Below are 19,748 nucleotides of genomic sequence, written 5' to 3' on the forward strand. Positions count from 1 at the left end.
TAAAGATGCACTCCAGGATCTTAAGCGCAACAAATTCATAACATATAGTACAAATTGGATTCCAAGCAAATTGCAAAAAGAATTTAAGAACACAATTTGATGACCTAATACACAAATGGGGACCACTTTTGGCTCGTGAGTACCACTTTCAAAACTACTTGCTGAAATTTTACAAAGGTTCGAGAGTGCTTCTTTAAGGCTGCATTTGCATAGGCAGCCCAATTCGGATATGTTTCTAGTAATTGGTCTTTTGACCAATCAAATCATGCTCTTTTGCCAATAATTGGGAAAAATATCAGTATTGCGCTGCCTTTGTGAACACAGGCGCTGAGTGTAATTTTGTGTCCGAGAATTTTTGATGAAATCAATGCTTTTCAATAAGAGTCATCCATTTCAAATGGTCCGTCTTTTTACATATTCAAATTGTCTGACAATAGTTGACTTGAGTTGTACTTTTGACAGACCAAAACGGACAATGATGTAGGTCATATACAATTTCATCCATCTAATCAAAGATTTATACAGACAGCCCAATTCTGATAGTTTGCCACTAGTTGGTGTTATGACCAATCAGATCAGATCTTTTGCCAATAATTTGGCAAAAAAAATCAGAATTGGACTACCTGTGAAAACGTAGCCAATGATCTCTACAAAAGGCTTCTATATGGATCCTTTAGGGGCGCTATACAAATTCCGTCATTTGACGAATCACATCCGATTTTTTTCACATCAGCTCTTTTTTAGAGCTGATCTGATTGGTAAAAAGATCAATTAGTGAAAAAAAGATCAGAATAGGGCTGCCTGTGTAAATGCAGCCATTGAACCTTTTTTTCAGAGTGTGGTAACCTTGCTTTCACCTATCCAACAGTTAACCCACTGTTCCTAGGCTGTCATTGAAAATAAGAATTTGTTCTTAACTGACTTGCCTAGTTAAATAAAGGTAAATAAATAACAAAAAACAGAGCATTTTGATTTCTATATAGTATCACTAAGGGCTGATTCTGTAGTTTCTAAAACACCTTTTAAATGACTCAAATTCAAGAGGTGAGCTATTTTTCAAAATATCACTTTTTCCAAGAATAACCTCTGTTCCATGCGTCCATGTGATCTCTCGCAGCTTCATTGTTCAGGCGAGCAAAGCTTAGTAACATTAAAAAAATTGGCTATTCTGTTCTATTGAAATGTTTCTTTACATAATGTTTCTTTGTAAAATGACATTTTGATGGATTTCTTTGATGAATTCAACTCTTGAATTGTTGCGTTTTTAAAAATATTTTTACATATAGCCCACAGCAGGGGCAGACAACCATATTCCTAAAGTCCTGCAGGTACCAAACTGAGCTACTTATGCTGGTCATGCAGTCAGTGTTGCCAACTAATTTTCAGGGTAAGTGGCAGGTTGATTTGTTGCGAAATGACGTTCTGATGTCATTGCGTGATAACGTAGAACACACAATAACGTTACTCAAATTGACTGGCCAGCTCGGCAAAATATATGATTTGACATTTGTTCAGGGACAGACTCTCACTCTTTTCTGTACAATTTTGATTGAGACATGTTGCGCTAGTTTACGCTAACTTGCTAGCTAGCAACTTCACTAGCAGTACGAGATATCACACCAAAGAAGACATTAACGATAAATAATAAAGTAAAGACGTCAATTCAACAAGCATATTTCACACCACAGGCTGCTGAATTTGCAAGATAACTTTTCTTAGATTTTGATTTCGGCACAAATGAAAATGTGGCTCCCCCATTTGTTGTTTCAGCATTGTCTCAATATGAACAGTCCGCCGTTCAACTAGCCACGTGCGACACTCACATGCCGTTTCGAGGCTACTGGAGTTAGCGGCAGGCGGAGAAGCAATATCCCCGGTCATAGTAAGGATGAAGCCCGAGCTGGAATTGCCAGTGAACTGAAGCTGGATAGCATTAGAAAACCCTAAGTAGGTCTAGCTTCAATCACGGTATTACCTGTCAGGGTGGCTTTACCATTGCCTACAGTAACAAACTAATAATAATGCTATTATGTTCTTAAAACATTTTTTTTATTCTAATGTTACCTAAGACCTTCATAAACAACCACATTTTTTCCACTAGCAAATATGACATTTATTTGATTTAAAATCTTGACATCCAAAAGACTCGTCATTGGCTCGAAGTGGGGTCCCTCGAGGCTGAGACTTTTTCATAGCAGGTTAGGATAATTAACCTGGCATGTTAAGAGAATTCAGTTAAGGTTAGGAAAAGGGTTCGGGTTAGTGAAAATGCTCTCCTACAAAAAGTAAGTTCCAGTCGTAGCTGTAGGTTTTTCCCCCCCTCGAGGCCTTTAGTGTTAAATCGACATCAACTTTGCTTTAAAAAGAAAGGTCAAAGTAAAGCATTTTAGTTTAAAATGGTTTTAAGGATTGGTGCCCCCCCCCCATGCACTCATGTGATTAGCATGAGGTTGTAAGCAACAAGAACATTTCCCAGGACATAGACATATCTGATATGGGCAGAAAGTTAAGCAAGAATAGGCTAACTGCACTGTCCAATTCACAGTAGCTATTACAGTGAAAGAATATCATGCTATTGTTTGAGGAGCATGCACAGTTATGAACTTAAATGTATCAATAAACCAATTAGGCACATTTGGGCAGACTTGACAACATTTTGAACAGATATGCAAAGGTTAATTGGATCAGTCTAAAATGTGCACATACACTGCTGCCATCTAGTGGCAAATCTAAATTGTGCCTAAACTGCAATAAGATTGTGGCCTTTCTCTTGCATTTAAAAAAAATGTTTTTTTTTCCTCTTATGTTTTACCAGATCTAATGTTATTCTTCTACATTAATTTCACATTTCCACAAACTTCAAAGTGTTTCCTTTCAAATGGTATCAACAATATGCATATCCTTGCTTCAGGTCCTGAGCTACAGGCAGATAGAGTTGGGTATGTCATTTTAGGCGGAAATTTAAAAAGAAAAAAAAAAGGGTCCGATCCTTAAGAGGTTTTAAGTCCGTGATTTACCTCAGGGAGAGTTTTTTTCTATACTCTTGCCATTTGCTTGCTCTGCAACCATGATGTAGACTGGCTGAAATGTAAGGAACCTTGTTTAAATGCCCATGTTACGGTGACTATAAATACAGTGTACATGTTATCTTTGTTGCTTGTGTGGGGGGGAAGAAAACAATTGTCCTGCTAGAAATAATGACAATTCTATAGAAGTTTCATAAGTCTAGTCAAACACACATTGCTGTTCTGAATATGTATCCCAGGCAAAGTCAAGTTACACTTGGAGATTAAAGTATGATACTTTAAGTGTAACTTGACTTTGCTACATATTCAATTGAGAATGTGGAATAGTACATGCTGGAGTTCCTAAAACACCTCTAATCAGTTTAGAGGTCCCTGTCTTGACAAGACTGGCTCCAAGACCTATGAAAAACTACACAATTGAAAAGACAACTGACCTTGAGCACTTGTCTTTCCAAGTGTGCATTTTTGTATATATGCGCCTTGGATACTAAATTGCTCCTGCTGCCATCTTGAAAAGAGAGGTTGTGAACATGGCCTTTGCACAGGTATATTATGGCTATTCATAACCCCATAGTGTTTGAAATCATAGCTCATTGGATTTTGGGGGAGATTTGTGCAGGAAATGTAAAACATGCTAACTTGGGTGTTAATGACTTGCATGGGATTTTTTGGGGACAGAAAAGCCAGATCAACAAAACCAATGCATAGCTTGCCATCTGTCCTTGTCCAAAGCCTGCTTACCGGGTAAGCAAAAAAAAATACAAAAAAATGTAATTTGGATGAACTATCCCTTTAACGTTGAACAAACACGATCCACAAAGCAACACAAGCAGTGAGTGACATTTTACGAGCCATCCTTCATCAACAGCGGGGTCTATGGGTGTCTGTGTGGAAAAGCCTCTTGAGGAAGAAGAGCTGCAGGTAGCCCACCATGATGATGACCACACTCTGTACCGCAGACCACCAGGTGACGTAGTTGTGGTTGAAGAGGAGAAGGTAATGGTCAGCACCTCTCCTCATGCGAGCGTAGTTGTAGTGTCGCCACATGTGTAAAATGTGACCTTGTATCTTGTTGGTACTCTCCTAGAAAAAAAGGTTTTGGCATAATTGATGACATGTTTTCTAATCTGTTCAAATTGACATGATCAACTATAAGCCATAAAAGGCTCAGTGGACGCTACGGTTGTACAGCCGATGTAAAATGCATTGGATCAATGGTTGTGATGCGTTATGTTTTTCAGGAATTGTCTGCACAACAAAAAACAAAAAGTTTACACAAGCACTGTGGAGAAACCACACGAGGAGTGTAAATGTTTTTTGTGCAGGCAAACTCATCAGAAATATCCTTCAGATTAATTGTGAAAGTCCTGAACCCTCTAGTGCAGGGACATCATGTACCTCAATGTTGGACAGAGTGTTGTTGAGGACTTTTTCTCCTTCCTTTGTCTCTCGCTGCATCTCCTCAGCACCCTCATAGTACACACCGAAGTTGAGAAAGACTCGGACGCCACCAAAGTGGTTCTTATAGTTCCCCAAGCACATCTGATAAAAACCTAGAGATAGCAAATGGTTGATTCTCATCAACACGACAATTAAACTTATGAACATAATACAAATGAAAGATCAGATGTCTGTGGACTTTACCGGTCACTTCAGTTTGGAAGTTGATTTCTCCAATGGTGTTGTCTGTTGAGGCCATGAGGGCCCCTTCTGGGGAAATGACGGTCACGTAAAGATGGTTGTCACTGGCTAGTCCTGTCACCCACTGGACCTGCACACACACATGGAACATTGCACAGCCATAATTACCTGATGTCCCTTGATAAAATGTGTTATTTATGCACTACTTGATCTTGGTAAAGCTACTGTTAAAAACACACACAGTTACCATTTTATCACAAAATGTATTTTTAGTCTTCCATTCAGTTATCTTAGTTCTACGTTGAAGCTAAGCAAAGATAAGAAGATAAGGAGTAAAAAGTCTAGCTAGCTGATAAGTCCAAGGTCATGCAATTACAAGACAGGTTCCATAAAGGTACTGGGGTATTATTATATGAAATCTTGTTCCTATACTCTTCCTCAACTAAAAGGTATCTTCAAACAAGATTATTGTAGCACATTTTATTGGCACAATACTGCGCAGATCATTTAGCAAAGGCAGGGAGTAGTCCCGAAAAAGGGGTTTGAACTTGGGACCTTGTAATTGTCAACCCAACACCAGCTGTTCCCCCAACCTCTTGATGAGGTCGCTAGATGTTGGGTTAAGACAGTATGTACCTTTGGGCTCCCGAGTGGCGCAGCGGTCTAAGGCACTGCATCTTAGTCACTACAGACCCTGGTTCAATTCCTGGCTGTATCACAACCGGCCATAATTGGGAGTCCCATAGGGTGGCGCACAATTGTCCGGGTTTGGCCGGCATTGTAAAAAATAATTTGTTCTTGACTGACTTGCCTAGTTAAATAAAAAAAAATGGTAAAATGTGCTTACCATGTAGGTTAGGTAGAAGTTCCCACTCTGGTGTGCAAAGTGCCAAAAGCACTCTAGCCCCGAGGCTGGCACCACGATGGCAAAGGCATATCGATCGGACCCTCGGAACAGGTTGTTGTCCTTCAGGCCTAAGCGGGGCTCTGTCTTTTGTCCGCCGCCCCCATGCCCCATAAGGAGTATGACGAGAACGGAGTACCACACCTCAACATGCATGGTCTGCATTCATACACTCACAAAACTCATACTGTTTGGGAGTGGTAGACTAGAGGTAGCTACTTTTTTTGTTTGAGCCAATTATACAATACTGTATCATGCCCAGGTGAATGATTAACCACAGTTGTGTCCATTAGGCACAAAACAGTTTTCATCTGAGTAAAACAGGGAGGAACTACCTGGACCAGTCCAAATAAGAATGGCTTATTTTCATTTTCCATTGCGTAATGTTAAGCTTGTCCCATAATGAACACGACCTAATTGTGTAAAATAAAAAAGGTGCTCAACGGTAACGTGCTGCTAACCATCACTGAGTCAGAACACAGAAACTCAAATCCACACCAAATATATGCACTGGAATGACAACATTTGTCAAAAGGTGTGCGACTTTAATCAATTCCAACATAGACACGTAGGGAGCAGATCCCATTAGTAACACTTACATTAACAACAGGGTCAGGGTCAATTTGATTTTAATTCAATCAATGTAATGGAATTTAAGGCTGCGATTGTATCCGATCAGTGGTAGATACGTGTAACAGTGCATGCGAAATTCAAAGGTCATTAGAGATTGAACCAACATATGCAGCATTTACCGTGAATGCAGTCTCCACAAATGCAGGAACATTGCCTTTAAAAGGTGCATAGCCGAAAACGGGCGATCGGATTGAATCCCGGCCTTAAATTGTTGACGGCGTCGTTACTGGTTGACTGAATTCAAATGGAATTCATCCCAACCAGGGCACACGAGGGCACGGAATACTAAAAGCACCCAGGGACTCAGCAGCGAGTTCTCTCTGGTGCTTCTGTAGTGGGCTTGGTGTTGAAGAGCCTCTTGAGGAAGAAGAGTTGCAGGTAGCCCGCCATGACGATGACCACAGTCTGGACCGCAGACCACCAGGTGATGTATTTAGAGTTGGAGAGGAGGAGGTAGTAGTCGGCACCTTTCCGCATGCGGCCAAAGTTGTAATGTCGAAACATGTGGAAGACGTAGCCCTCCACACGATGAGAAGTCTCCTAAAAAGTGGTTTGGAGAGTTGTGTTAAAACGTCATTATTATTTAACACCAACTGACATGGTTAATGCTGGAGATAGGCCAAATACATTCATTGAGTAATATATCCAGACATATATTCCCGTCATTGACCAAGTCGAAAAATTGTGTAAAATGTTTTTAAAAATACATTTTAGCAAGTAGTTACACCTACTCAAGTATTTTAACAGTATGTTGTCGTTTGTTTGGGCATGTTCACATTTTAGTAGCGTATGATATTGTCACAGGTGTGACGAATGCCCTTATTACTGTCCATGCCCATATGCGCTTAATTGAGAGCAATGTGACTGGTTCTCTATGTGATTGTCTCTCTTTTAGAACCCTTGTTTCCGTTGGAGGTGTGGTCGCCCAGGTGCAGGGCTTAGTGGCTGAGGTGGTGTTGGGTTTTCTAAAATTAGTATTATGTTGATGGAATGATGACTAAAGATGTTATGCTTTCCCTGCACTGAAACAGCTTTTTGTTTGATTTGATTGTTTTGTGCTATATCCTCCCTCCATTATGTTTGCAAAACCAAAGTTATCTTGGTTTATAGAAGCCGAAACTCAGAGGGGGAGTGAACTGTTACCTGCCTTGTGGTGTAGGCGGATCTATGGTACTGAACTGAGTTGTCACAGCCCTCTCAGCCAGGGTGTCACATTCTCAATGAGTGGCATAACATTAAACTGTGCTGGCCATGTACTGTATAACCCCTGGGTAGTCTACTGCATGTTGTCGCCCTACAGGTTGTTGAGGCCTCAGGATGGTGGAATTGGTTGCTCCCCGTTCCCTTTGCAACCACTCCAAGCATAAACAGGGGCCCTATGGGCAAGTTATTATGGTAAGCTACAACAAATCATGGAAACTATTTACTAAACTGAAATGATAACCAAATAAATGTAGTAACCCCAAAAGCTTTGTCTTTAAGCTTTTGGGGAGTTAATCTGCTGGGTAAATGCGGCCAGGATATGGCAAGGATTCAGGAGATGGCTTGTCTATCAATAACGAGCGGGGAAAATTTGTCTAGGTAACCAACTTGATTCTTCGTACCTGTACTACTAAAGTTAAAAAGCATCCGTTTGGTGTAAACATGGGCGAGTTTTCCTCCATATTTTTGTTGCACCAGCCTTGGCACTAACCAGCCTTGGCACTATTCCTTTTAAATCCATGTCACATTGAGATTGACTTTCTAATTTAAATCTAACCTATGGCCTGACCCATTACCTTATTTATTTCTGCCCCCACCCCAGTTGCAAGAACTGACATCCCAAACAGCAGCAGGAATGAACAGGGTTCACAGGATGACAAAGGACACAAGATCAGTTGGATAACAAAGCAAGCACCATTGTGTAAGAAATATCTTCCTTTGTACACAATCAGTGAAAGCATTACCATTACCACGTTCAGACCACATAATAGGTTAACAATATGTGATTATACTAAAATCGCGATTTCAACTGGTTATTCAGTACAGCACCGTAATGTTAAAAACGCAGCCATCGCGTTCTGGAGTCGGGTCTGTAAAAGGAGTGGCCTGGAGGCTGGGCCAAGGAAAAGTGGGCAAGTGGAGCTAAAACCATGCACCCAAGGTCTCAGACAACACACAGAGGGGTGTTGCAGCGCTTCCAATCACATAAGGGAGAGAGTGAAAAATGAGCCTGTTACTGACTGAACCATGGGAACATTTGAAAGAAAAGTGACTGATTTAAATGCGACTTTGTAAGAACGTCAACCAATTGTTTTGTACTTAATTGCCCTAAATTTATATTTACAAAAAATTGTGGAAACGTAAACATTTTTCTGGGCAAGTTTGTCACAGGTGTGACAATTAGCCTCCATTGTTTATCACGCATGCGTCTGCCTTCTTGATTGACCCTGTAATTTCATTGGCTGTTTCTTTAAATACAAATATTTTTTTTGTTTGAGGTGTTGCTGTCTAAGTATATTTGACTTATCTTGATTTGAAGTTGAATTCATGTTTAGATAGTGCTTCTCTCGAACCTGCACTAAAACCTGTTTTTGTTTGTATATTTCATGGCGTTCTCCTGTGTTCCTTGTCCTTCGACCAGGCTCAAAAACGAGTAGTCTGAGGTTGGTAGAGAAGGAGAAAATACAAATGTGTAAACTTGCAAGTTGTTGTTGACCTTGATTTCGCCACTTAACCCAAACTTTTAAGCACAGCATTTGTAACATATTGTACGAATTGGATGATGTAGCACACAAAAAGCGGGGATGTGTTTTGGCTCCTGAGCACCACTTTTAAAACTACTGGCTGAAATTCTACAAAAGTTCTGGAGCATCACTTTAAGAACCTGCATGTTTGGCAGAGCTCCCCATGCTCTTCTTTAAACCTCACAATATATGATACGTGATATTGGACAATAAGATTGTGTGTATGCTGACCTCATTCATTTCCATGTAAAATGGACAAAAGTTATCGTAACATATTGGATCGTACATGCAGTCAAACCCCAAATAGAGCATTACCTCTATGGTGGACAGAGTGTTGTTCAGGTCTTTTTGGACTTTCTTCTCCTCCTCCTCCTTCTGTTTCCGTTGGTCATCAGAACCGTCGTAGTACACCCCAAAGTTGAGGAAGACCTGCATACTGCCAAATCGGTTGTGGAAGTTGCTGAAGCACATTTGATAGAAACCTAGAATTCAAAATAAAAATAAGTTACATACTTCCACCACATTTCAACGGGTGTACTGTTTTGTTTGTTTGTGCGTGTGTGACATTCAAAAGGAGGAACAATGTACCGGTCTCCTCAGCTACAAAGTTGATTTGACCCGTAGCTTCATCAATTTTGGACAACAGCAAGCCTTTAGGAGAGTTGACAGTGACGGATAAGTGTCTGTCGTTGCCGACACCAGTCACCCACTGGACCTAAACGCAGACAGATGGCTCTCGTTCACGGTCATATGGGACGACCATGTGCTGCAAACCATATGTTGGGGGCTCTGTAGACTGCCTCAGTAAATGACAATGGAGTAAGCCCTGAACAGATTGACTTTTTATCTGAATATTATACATTTTAAGCCTTTCAATAAAATGTTCAGGCCAAGCCAGGCAATAATTAGTAGGCATAACTTTCCAAGATAAATACGTTGCACAATAAAAACATATCCTGTTATTGTACTACTAAACAAGAACAACGTCTTACCATAAAAGTCAAGTAGAAGCGCTCCCCTTGGTGTGCAAAGTGCCAGAAGCACTCCAGTCCGGAGGCACGCAGCACGACAGCAAAGTCATACTGGTCCGCTCCCCAGAACAAGTCCTTGTCCGCTGGTAGGTCTGAACGGGGGTCCACCAAACCCAATAGAGCCAGGAGCACAATGAAGGATAGCCCACATAACATGGCTGGTCCTCTTGAATGGATACGTTTTTATAGCAATGAGGTGCAGGTTGCTACTGTCTGCCAGTGTGGATGTGTCGTGGCTTATGGGACAAGAAATGATTAACTACAACCCGTATGTCTGCTTCACTAAAAAGGTGGGGCTCCGGGGTGAAGTTTCCCCAAGGTATAGATCTAGGATCAGCCCCCCCCCTTTTATACACCTAACAAATAGTGGGGGAAGTGCAAAACTGGCCCAAGGTCAGCGTCGAGGGGCAACTTCATCCTACTCCCTATGATGGGTGGAGTTGTGTGGTATGGGAAAATACAGGTCCCTTCACATATGGCGTTGACTAAGCTGGTCCCACTTCCCTCCCTAGCCTTTTCCCTCCCTAGCCTTTTCCCTCCCTAGCCCCTCCCTAGCCTTTTCCCTCCCTAGCCTTTTCCCTCCCTAGCCTTTTCCCTCAGCCATAACCCTTTAGCGTTTGCGGATCTGAAGGGCCTGGACAGGTATAAGCAGTGTAAAAGGTGAAGCTTCCGTTATATTGCTTCCACCTTAGAGATCTGCCAACATCAAAGGGCTACAGGAAGGGGAAGGGAGCGAATTGGGACCAGTGCTTCACATACGGCTTTCTGAGTACAGCAAATCATTCACCAGTTCCAAGTGGGTTTTTTGAAGTGCTGCTTTCTTCTATACAGTCAGTAATATTGACAAAGAAATCAGGATTTGAGAGGTAGAAATTAAGTTCATTTAAACGGGAGCCCGGGAAAAAGTTAGCATGAAAGGGTTCAAAACAGAAGTACATAACATACTGTATAATCTCATAACAAGAGCATTTTAAAAAACAGCCGAGTCCTCCTACATTACTTTATCCAGTCCATCAAATGAAAAAAAAATCATAACGGTTAATCAGAATTATTTTAAGATCAGTATGATAGAACTTCCCCTGTATACATAGGAGAGTATAACATAGGAGTGTATAGCATGGAGTACTTGAGGGAAGCACATGCATATACTTTTGTGTGAAAGCTCATAAGGTTGTGTACAGTACTGTATTTCGACTTGATAAAGTAAATACCATACAGTGCTATGTAAGCATTTGACTGTTTGAGATAATCATCGACTCTGCTGGAGTCATATAGTCCATTACACACAAATTACCATTTAAAAAAAGGTAGACTCAGCGTTATGACGTTGCCACGACCAGCACCGATGACACTGAGATGAAAGACTTGGCTCTCAGAGACACACAGAGTATCTGCCAATAGGCGCTTAGGGTGTGCTTCACGCTGCTAAAGTGGTAGCTACGACGGCACCACAACAGCAGAAAAGTTTAGCCCCGCGCTTCAACACTCTTAGTTGTTGCGGAAATTGGCCCACTGCTGTTAATGTCGTGCAACACTGAGTTTACCTTTAAATTAGAGTACAGTTAAATGATCATAGCATTCTTACTACCTATTAAAAATAACCATGATGCTAACTTTTGGCTAATGAATCCAGTTCCTATGCCTTTAAAAATGGTCAACTTCACAGCAAATTTGTCAGACACATTAGTTGATGTGATTGCCTCATGCAGAATCCAAACTGCTGATTATAGTAGTTCTCTACCATCTTGCTGGCATTAATTATTCATATTTCATATGCCTCATTCCCCACCCCAACTCATCGAACTCCTACAAGTGGTACACACACTTTTTTTTGGTATGCAAAAACAACAGGATTCGCCAGCAATATATCCAGCAATATACTGTTTTCATTTAAAAAAAAATATGATATGGTTATAGTAGTGGTTAACACCAATTCCAGCGCATTGATTTTCCAGAGGTGCAGCTATCTATGGCCAGGGAAGGACACTTAAGCCTAATTTATACCCTACATACAGGATGCAAGATCTCCAATTAGCTACGTAAAACCGCGACCCTACATAGTTCCGTAGCCAAAATATGCAGACGTGTGCAAGTCCAGCAATTTGTAACTCGATACAAGTACAAGATTGTCATTTAAGTAGCTAATTGAGTTCTTGCGTTGCGTATGTATCGTGAGGTATAAATTAGGCTTTACTCACCCCCCCCCCCCTTTAAAAGGAAGTCAATAACTAAACAACAGAACAGTCCTCTGAGATACAGTGGATCCTCCCTTTAGGCGGCAATTTAGGAAATGTTTACTGTGTAGTATGTTGTGTTTCAGTCCGTTTTAGGACGACAGCGCACTTTCATTTGATCTTTCAACAGTTTTCGATGGGTCTCTTGATCTTTTGATTCCTGCTCCATGTCAGCTACGGGGAGACGTGATGTTCAGAAGCACCATTGTCCATGCGGTTGTATAGAACTTGAGTCTTCCTGGTAGCCGGGCTCGTGTTCATTAGGGCACGCAATGGAAAATATTAAGCAAAAATAAAACAAGAATGTACGTTTCTTATTGGACAAGTCCGCATAGTCCCTTTCCTGTTTCAATCCGTTTTCTTCTGTTTGATGCCTAAATGAACAGGACCCTGGTGTCAGAGACCGGTTCCAAAGATTGTTCCAGACAGTTCCTTAACGAAGCTGCTCATAATGTGAGAGGTCAGACTGAGAACTCGGCGCCGGCTTTCCTGGAGCTAGTGGTGAGTAGCCGGCGCAGTCGGAGACCTGCAAACGGGTTGATCCACAGCAGTGACGGCTGGCCACCAAACACGCTCCTCATGCCCTCCCAGCGAACTTGCCTCTCCCAAGTGGGCTTCTCATTCTTCAGACGCTCAATCTCCTAGTAACACACACACACACACACACACACAGAGAGGGGTAAACGCAACGCACGGTGAGAATTCAATAAAAGATGAGCTAATGGTCAAATAACCACAATGGTAAAAAAGTCTGCCATAGGTCAGGAGTCTCAACATCACCACCACTAAGTTTCTACTTTCTTACATTACTAACAGTTTTCTGAAGGAGGCTGATGTCTCATTTGTAAATAGGCCCCATTTCCCTCCTGAGTCTATTGACAAATGGGACTTCACTACCATGACCATGTGCTTGTTCAGAGGGGCAGGACACTTGGAAACAAATCCCAATCATGCAGAATAGAGAATCTTATTGTTGATAGAAATGGTCAATGTAGAATGGCGTTCTGTAATGCCTTTGCCCTACTGAATAAGCCCTGCATGTCTATCTATGGTTTGTCTATGTGGTTTGGCTCCTCACCGTCTTGTTGCAGATGGAGTGGACCTGAGAATGTAATGTATAACATGGAAACAATTCTTAATCATGCACAAGACTCCATCTAATCTACATTGTATATCTGAGGTTGTGTGTTCAATTCCCACAAGAATCACATAACACAAATTGAAAATGTAGGCAATCACCGTGCAGAAACTTACTTAGGATTAAAAAAAAAAAGATTTAAAAAAAATGTCTGCTAAGTGGCATATACTGTTAATCTCCTCACTGTCTCATCATTGCAGATGGAGTGGACCTGAGTGCCAAACATGATAGCTGTGAAGCTGAGGAAGAGGAGGCCCTCAAGGCAGAGGAAGATCATCAGCATCGCCGTCACCGGAGGGGAAAAGTCACTGCACTCTGGAGGGGCAGAAACATCATCCAGCATAATGACATCAACACTGACCTCAATGTAGTTATATTTGAAGCTGCAATCCTGAATTTGAAAACCAAAAAACGGCTGCCCCGCCACTTGGTTTGCTATAAAGCTGAGGGATGGGGGCAAAAGAAAAATAACCCCTATCAAATTCATAGATGGAGATATGGATGCAAAGTATGATTGTCCACAAAATTAAAATGGTCATTTTAAGCATATTTTGAAGCTGTAACATTTTCTGAACAAAGACTTTGTTTACAAGCAATCTTACAATGCTTATCATAAATAGTCACCCCCTTGGATTTCTTCACATTTTATTCTGTTAAAGTGGGATTCAAATGGATGTAATTGCAATTTTCAACGATCTACACAAAATACTATGTAATGTATATATATTATTACATTTTTTTTAAATTATACGTACAGTTGAGGTCGGAAGTTTACATACACCTTGGCCAAATACATTTAAACAAAGTTTTTCATAATTCTTGACAATTCTTTAATCCAAGTAGAAATTTCCTGTTTTAGGTCAGTTAGGATCACCACTTTATTTTAATAATGTGAAATGTCAGAATAATAGTTTCTCTCTCATCACATTCCCAATGGGTCAGAAGTTTACATACTCAATTAGTATTTGGTAGCATTGCCTTTAAATTGTTTAACTTGGGTCAAACGTTTCAGGTAGCCTTCCACAAGCTTCCCAAAAAAAATGTGTGAATTTTGGCCCATTCCTCCTGACAGAGCTGGTGAAACTGAGTCAGGTTTGTAGACCTCCTTGCTCGCACACTCTTTTTCAGTTCTGCCAACAAATGTTCTATAGGATTGAGGTCAGGGCTTTATGGTGGCCACTCCAATACCTTGACTTTGTTGTCCTTAAGCCATCTTGCCACAACTTTGGAAGTATGCTTGGTGTCATTGTCCATTTGAAGACCCATTTGTGACCTAGCTTTAACTTCCTGACTGATGTCTTGAGATGTTGCTTCAATATATCCACATCATTTTCAATTCCTCATGATACTATCCATTTTGTGAAGTGCACCAGTCCCTCCTGCAGCAAAGCACCCCCACACATGATGCTGCCACCCCCGTGCTTCATGTTTGAGATGGTGTTCTTCGGCTTGCAAGTCACCCCCTTTTTCCTCCAAACATAACGATGGTCATTATGGCCAAACGGTTCTATTTTTGTTTCATCAGACCAGAGGACATTTCTCAAAAAAAGTATGATCTTTGCCCCCATGTGCAGTTGCAAACTGTAGTTTGGCTTTTTTAATGGTGGTTTTGGAACAGTGGCTTCTTCCTTGCTGAGCGGCCTTTCAGGGTATATCGATATAGGACTTGTTTTTCTGTGGATAAAGATAATTTTGTACCTGTTTCCTCCAGCAACTTCACAAGGTCCTTTGCTGTTATTCTGCGATTGATTTGCACTTTTCGCACCAAAGTACGTTCATCTCTAGGAGACAGAACGCATCTCCTTCCTGAGCGGTATAACAGCTGCGTGGTCCCATGGTGTTTATACTGGTGGTTGAGCCATCCTCAGTTCTCCTATCACAGCCATTAAACGCTAACGGTTTTAAAATCCCCTTAGGTGACGGTGAAATTTCCTTCCTCTCCAGCAACTCAGTTAGGAAGGACGCCTGTATCTTTGTAGTGGCTCGGTGTGTTGATACAACATCCAAAGCCTAATGAGTATCTTCATGTTCAAAGGGATATTCAGTGTGTGCTTTTTATTTTGCCCTTCTTTGCGAAGCATTGGAAAGGCTCCCTGTTCTTTGTGGTTGAATCTGTGCTTGAAATTCACTACTTGACTGAGGGACCTTACATATAATTGTGTGTGTGGTATACAGAGATGAAGTAGTCATTCAGAAATCACGTTAAACCCCATTATTGCACACAGAGTGAGTCAATGCAACTTACTGTTTGACATCATTTTAAATGTTTTAATTGTGAACTTCTCTCATCGCTGCATCTCCCCAACGGGCTCGGGAGAGGTGAAGGCCGAGTCATGCGACGCTTCTTAACACCCGCCCGCTTAACGCGGAAGCCAGCTGCACCAATGTCCCCACCACAAGGAGTCGCTAGAGCACGATGAGCCAAGTAAAGCCCCCCCCCACTGGCCAAACCGTCCCCTAACCCAGACGACGCTGGGCCAATTTTGCACCGCCCTATGGGACTCACGGTCACGGTCGGTTGTGACACAGCCTGGGATCGAACCAGGGTCTGTAGTGACGCCTCAGACCGCTGCGCCACTCGGAAGGCCCATTGTGTGATTTGTTAAGCAAATTTGTGCTCCTAAATTTATTTAGGGTTGCCATAAGAAAGGGGTTGAATACTTGTACACCCATGACATTTGAGTTATTTATTTTTTATACATTTGTAAACATTTATATACATTTTCTTTTACCCTTGACATTATGGTGTATTTTATATAGATCAGTGACAAAATAATCACAATTAAATCAATTTCAATCCCACTTTGTTATGCAACAAAATACTTATGATGGGTACAGTATTTTGGCAAGGAAAATCCCAGATTGTGTCTTTAAACAGGGCACATTGAAGTCAATGTAGCTGTAATTAAAAAAGGAACAGTATATTTAGACAACGACTCATATAATGACACTCACCACTCCACTGGACTTTGACACAGGTTACGAACTGGTACCCACTCAGAGTGAGAGCGTGGGTGGAGATCATCGCTATATACATCTGGGGGGAAAAAAAAAGAGAAGGAATTATGACTTAACTCTAGTATTGATGGTAAAACATTCATTTCAATTCATTGTGCATTGACAATGCCCATAGGCATAAAGATACAACAAAAAGCCACCTGACGACAGCCTACATGATCACAGCCTATCCTTATAATAAATTGGATTTCTCCTATCTGGCGAGAGTTAAAAAGCACAGCAGCACCAATGTTTGCTTGTAGCAATCAGTTAACAGGGAGTTTGGTTTACGGGCTTTTATGATAAGCAAGGTGAGAAGATGCCACAAATAAAGATGACAGTAAGCCTAATCGTTTTATCAAACCCATTGTTTCCATGCAAAACTACACCAATAGCATAAAATAGGGATGTCAGTCGCGAAAAAAAAATATTCATAATTTTGCCCTATTATTTGATTAATTGGACTGATGTACTAGAAATGCATTTCGCCATTTCCATTGTACACCTGGACTTAAACATTGTGGATCTGAGATGGAACTCACAGTGAAGAGGACAAAGAAGCGCTGGTTGTTCTCTCCGACACAGTTGTTTACCCATGGACAGTGGTGATCCATCTTACGGATGCAGCGCTTGCAAATACTACAGGAGAAGGAAACAAAACCATGGTCATTAGGCACCAAACTGAAGAAAATTGACTGAAACTGACATGGACTACTTGGACTGCTCCAATATGAAATGTTCCTTTTTGTTTTCCCATTGCAAAAGTTTTACTACGGTGTGGACTAATGAACAGGACCCAGCATATTGGCCTAAATAGGGAATTTTGCCTAGTTACTCGACCAGGAAAAAAACCTGGCCCTAGACACCATAAAGCATAATACACAAAGCACACAACACATTTCTTTCTCACCTGCAGTGGTGGGCTCTCTCAGGTTTGATGCTGCAGCATTTGGGACACTTATAGATGACTTCTCCTGGTTTCAGCTTCAGGCTCTCCATGTATTTCTTGGTGGCGTTGCCTTTGGGCACAGCTCCCTAAAAACAGACAAGGATGGACAGAATGGACACAGGCAGACTGATATGTTTGGACAGACTCATTCAAAACCTCAAGGAAACTCCTCGTAAGTCAGTTCTCTCATTGCTAATAGGACAACACGCATGGTTCCTATAATGTGCCCATGGGCATCAGAGTGCTCTCATATGACATTCGTTCTGACTGCTTATTTTACTGCTCGCATGGCCCGTCTTGCCCTCCATTCAAAGTCACTCCCTTTTTCAAGTCACCCAACATTACAATGCATCCTCGCTTCTTTGTTACGGTGGGCCCTAATGAGCACGGCCCTGCAGTGGTCAGTTCACTCACTGGGTCGGTGAGCATGGTGCGCAGGTGCGAGCTGAGTGCCAGCACGGCCAGGCAGTTGAAGACCACGCCGTTGACCACAGCGTACCAGAAGCTCTTGGAGGGCAGCAGCATGACAAAGGTGACCACAAAGTCGGCGTAGAGCACCAGGAACCAGGTGATGAAGGCACAGACCATGCCACAGCCGTCCTGGATGAACCACACCCGTTCCGCCTCCCCTACTGCGGAACCCGCTGCAGCCTCCTCCCTGTCCAGCAGGGGGTGCTGTTGCTCTACATCTCGCAGCCGATGACCTGAAGACATGCTGCCCTGCAGGGAGAGACAGAAAATGGGAATATGAAAGCACAGAAATATTTTTTTTGTATTTGTTCAAATAAAACACTTTGGTCTAATTGTGGACATAGGCTATTAAGCCCTACTTCGTGCCCATTGACTAATGTACTCACTTTTTGTTAGTGTCCTTTAGAGTGCCATTGTGTCCAATCTTCAGCACTACTGATGAGAGCATTCAGGGCCTGACTTCTCAGGCCACATAGTTGAAAGTGAAACAGCCTTGCTGTAACAGGGGTGTATTCATTACAGAAACCATTTACAGTTTAATAATCAAAAGGTAGCAAACAGAGAAAATGGATCAAAAGGGCGAGTGCCCTACCTGGGGTGTATTCATTACAGAAACTGTTGACCGTTTAAGGAACCATACGGAAACAAATAGCAAAAATAGAGTTTCTATTGGACACATTCAGGTAGGTCCCGCCCAGTTTCGGTTGCTTCTGTTTAAGCGGAATGAATACACCCCTGAATTTGTCCAATATAAAATATCGATTGCGTTTCCATTTGTAATCATTTCTCCAAACAATTGCAAAACTAGCGTTTCTGTTAGACACATTCAGGTAGGTACCAGCCTGTTTGCGGAACCTGTCCAATAGAAACGGACATTTTGGTTCGATTGGCAACTCTTTTGTGTAATGATTACGGTGACAGTTCAACAATCCATATCTATAAAATCAGAGGTCAACATCTGATCCAGTAACAAATGTTGTGTGCACAGCAGATGGAATACGATTTGCACATCACTTTTAAAACAAAGACCTTTGAGAATATGGCATTGTGCAGCTTGCAAGCTAACGAGGTCGTAAACACATACAAAGACAGCTAGCTATTAGCATGTCTAGCCCTCCGTGGTGGTTGATGTTAATAGGTTGTGCAGTAGCAAAGTTCATTCAACTACTTACTAAACAAACGACTGACATCCGACAGTAGTAAGCGTGTGGTGTCGTCAAACTTCTCTTTGACTGATAAACGTTAGCTAGATAACGTTAGCTGGCTAGAAGTGCTAACATTTACACCTGTCTAACATTAGTGAGCAGCTGTAGGTATTTGCGCTAGCATTATTAACGTTAAATATTAAGTGACTAAATTCTTACCCTCAGACAGTTTACAAGTTTCCTTCTGATGGAATAAGGCTTCGACTTCATTCATGACAGAGCCCCACTCAAGGCAAGTAGCTAGGCTAACGCTAGCTACACAACAATGTTTGGGAAATGCATTTCCGGTATGGTAGAATATTTTGAGAACTGTCCAATTTTGTTATGATCAGATTTGTATACGTTTTAAAATGTTTTAATCATTTAGCTACTGATTTACTTTATTAAATCAGAAGTTTTTTTGCAACAGGCAAACATAAACCTACCTGTGTACTGTAGGGTTTAGCCACTGGGCCCCTCCCATATTTATGTTACCTATGTTACTGCAGGCAGTACTAAATAAGGTGCCATACAATCTTGAATAAAGAACATTTGTCATTTTGGAGGATCATTCCTGTAATAATGTGAGAATGTATAAAGCAACACATTTTGAAACAGGTCTTGAAAAAGTTGGAACATATATTCACATAATTTAATTACAACATGTAATTACAACAATTCAATCATTCCTTGGTTATGGAAACCTAGTTCTAAAAACACGAAGTGATGATATTGTGTGGAAAATTCAGTTTTAGGCCAATACCCTGACTCTGTGTATGTATTTTTCTTGTCAGTAGGCCCGTTATCCCCATTA

At 41.4% G+C, this 19,748-nt stretch overlaps 3 protein-coding genes across 7 annotated transcripts; all 3 read right to left on the bottom strand.

Moving 5' to 3' along the window:
• Positions 1-3,887: 3,887 nt before the first annotated feature.
• Positions 3,888-5,727, bottom strand: LOC135508860 (transmembrane emp24 domain-containing protein 6-like). Its single transcript, XM_064929062.1, has 4 exons — positions 5,515-5,727; positions 4,671-4,797; positions 4,425-4,579; positions 3,888-4,109 (listed from the first exon to the last, which is right to left on the bottom strand). Exons 1-4 carry the CDS (start codon positions 5,725-5,727, stop codon positions 3,888-3,890), a joined length of 717 nt encoding a protein of 238 aa, XP_064785134.1.
• A 387-nt stretch (positions 5,728-6,114) lies between these two features.
• LOC135509595 (transmembrane emp24 domain-containing protein 6-like) lies at positions 6,115-10,474 on the bottom strand. Its single transcript, XM_064930381.1, has 4 exons — positions 9,923-10,474; positions 9,519-9,645; positions 9,246-9,412; positions 6,115-6,744 (listed from the first exon to the last, which is right to left on the bottom strand). The coding sequence occupies exons 1-4, from the start codon at positions 10,115-10,117 to the stop codon at positions 6,508-6,510; spliced, it is 726 nt and encodes a 241-aa protein (XP_064786453.1). The 5' UTR covers positions 10,118-10,474; the 3' UTR covers positions 6,115-6,507.
• A 345-nt stretch (positions 10,475-10,819) lies between these two features.
• On the bottom strand, positions 10,820-19,423 carry LOC135509593 (palmitoyltransferase ZDHHC7-like). Of its 5 annotated transcripts, none has more exons than XM_064930376.1 (9): positions 19,381-19,423; positions 18,137-18,246; positions 17,694-17,999; positions 17,241-17,365; positions 16,873-16,969; positions 16,289-16,370; positions 13,518-13,648; positions 13,274-13,297; positions 10,820-12,836 (listed from the first exon to the last, which is right to left on the bottom strand). In XM_064930376.1, the coding sequence occupies exons 3-9, from the start codon at positions 17,991-17,993 to the stop codon at positions 12,657-12,659; spliced, it is 939 nt and encodes a 312-aa protein (XP_064786448.1). In that variant the 5' UTR covers positions 17,994-17,999; positions 18,137-18,246; positions 19,381-19,423; the 3' UTR covers positions 10,820-12,656. The 5 variants fall into 5 exon arrangements, with proteins under 5 accessions (XP_064786448.1, XP_064786449.1, XP_064786447.1 ...); XM_064930377.1 differs by lacking the exon at positions 19,381-19,423 and adding an exon at positions 19,115-19,374 and having other exon boundaries at positions 18,137-18,242; XM_064930375.1 differs by lacking the exon at positions 19,381-19,423 and adding an exon at positions 19,115-19,374.
• Positions 19,424-19,748: the final 325 nt, after the last annotated feature.

The sequence above is a fragment of the Oncorhynchus masou genome, chromosome 22 (genome assembly GCF_036934945.1).
Source record: "Oncorhynchus masou masou isolate Uvic2021 chromosome 22, UVic_Omas_1.1, whole genome shotgun sequence".
NCBI classification, from domain to species: domain Eukaryota; kingdom Metazoa; phylum Chordata; class Actinopteri; order Salmoniformes; family Salmonidae; genus Oncorhynchus; species Oncorhynchus masou.

Bases quoted from the DNA above. Each gene is read 5' to 3' on its own strand.
- LOC135508860 (XM_064929062.1), bottom strand. From the start codon at position 5,727: ATGCATGTTGAGGTGTGGTACTCCGTTCTCGTCATACTCCTTATGGGG. The intron at 4,580-4,670 runs GTAAAGTCCACA...TGCTATCTCTAG, and splicing joins CTTCCAAACTGAAGTGACCG to GTTTTTATCAGATGTGCTTG. The intron at 4,110-4,424 runs GTACATGATGTC...CTTTTTTTCTAG, and splicing joins ACACTCTGTCCAACATTGAG to GAGAGTACCAACAAGATACA.
- LOC135509595 (XM_064930381.1), bottom strand. From the start codon at position 10,117: ATGTTATGTGGGCTATCCTTCATTGTGCTCCTGGCTCTATTGGGTTTG. The intron at 9,646-9,922 runs GTAAGACGTTGT...GTCTGCGTTTAG, and splicing joins GCTTCTACTTGACTTTTATG to GTCCAGTGGGTGACTGGTGT. The intron at 9,413-9,518 runs GTACATTGTTCC...TTTGAATTCTAG, and splicing joins CTTTGTAGCTGAGGAGACCG to GTTTCTATCAAATGTGCTTC.
- LOC135509593 (XM_064930376.1), bottom strand. From the start codon at position 17,993: ATGTCTTCAGGTCATCGGCTGCGAGATGTAGAGCAACAGCACCCCCTG. The intron at 16,970-17,240 runs GTGAGAAAGAAA...CTTCTCCTGTAG, and splicing joins GAGAGAGCCCACCACTGCAG to TATTTGCAAGCGCTGCATCC. The intron at 12,837-13,273 runs GTGAGGAGCCAA...GTGTGTTACTAG, and splicing joins ACTCCATCTGCAACAAGACG to GAGATTGAGCGTCTGAAGAA.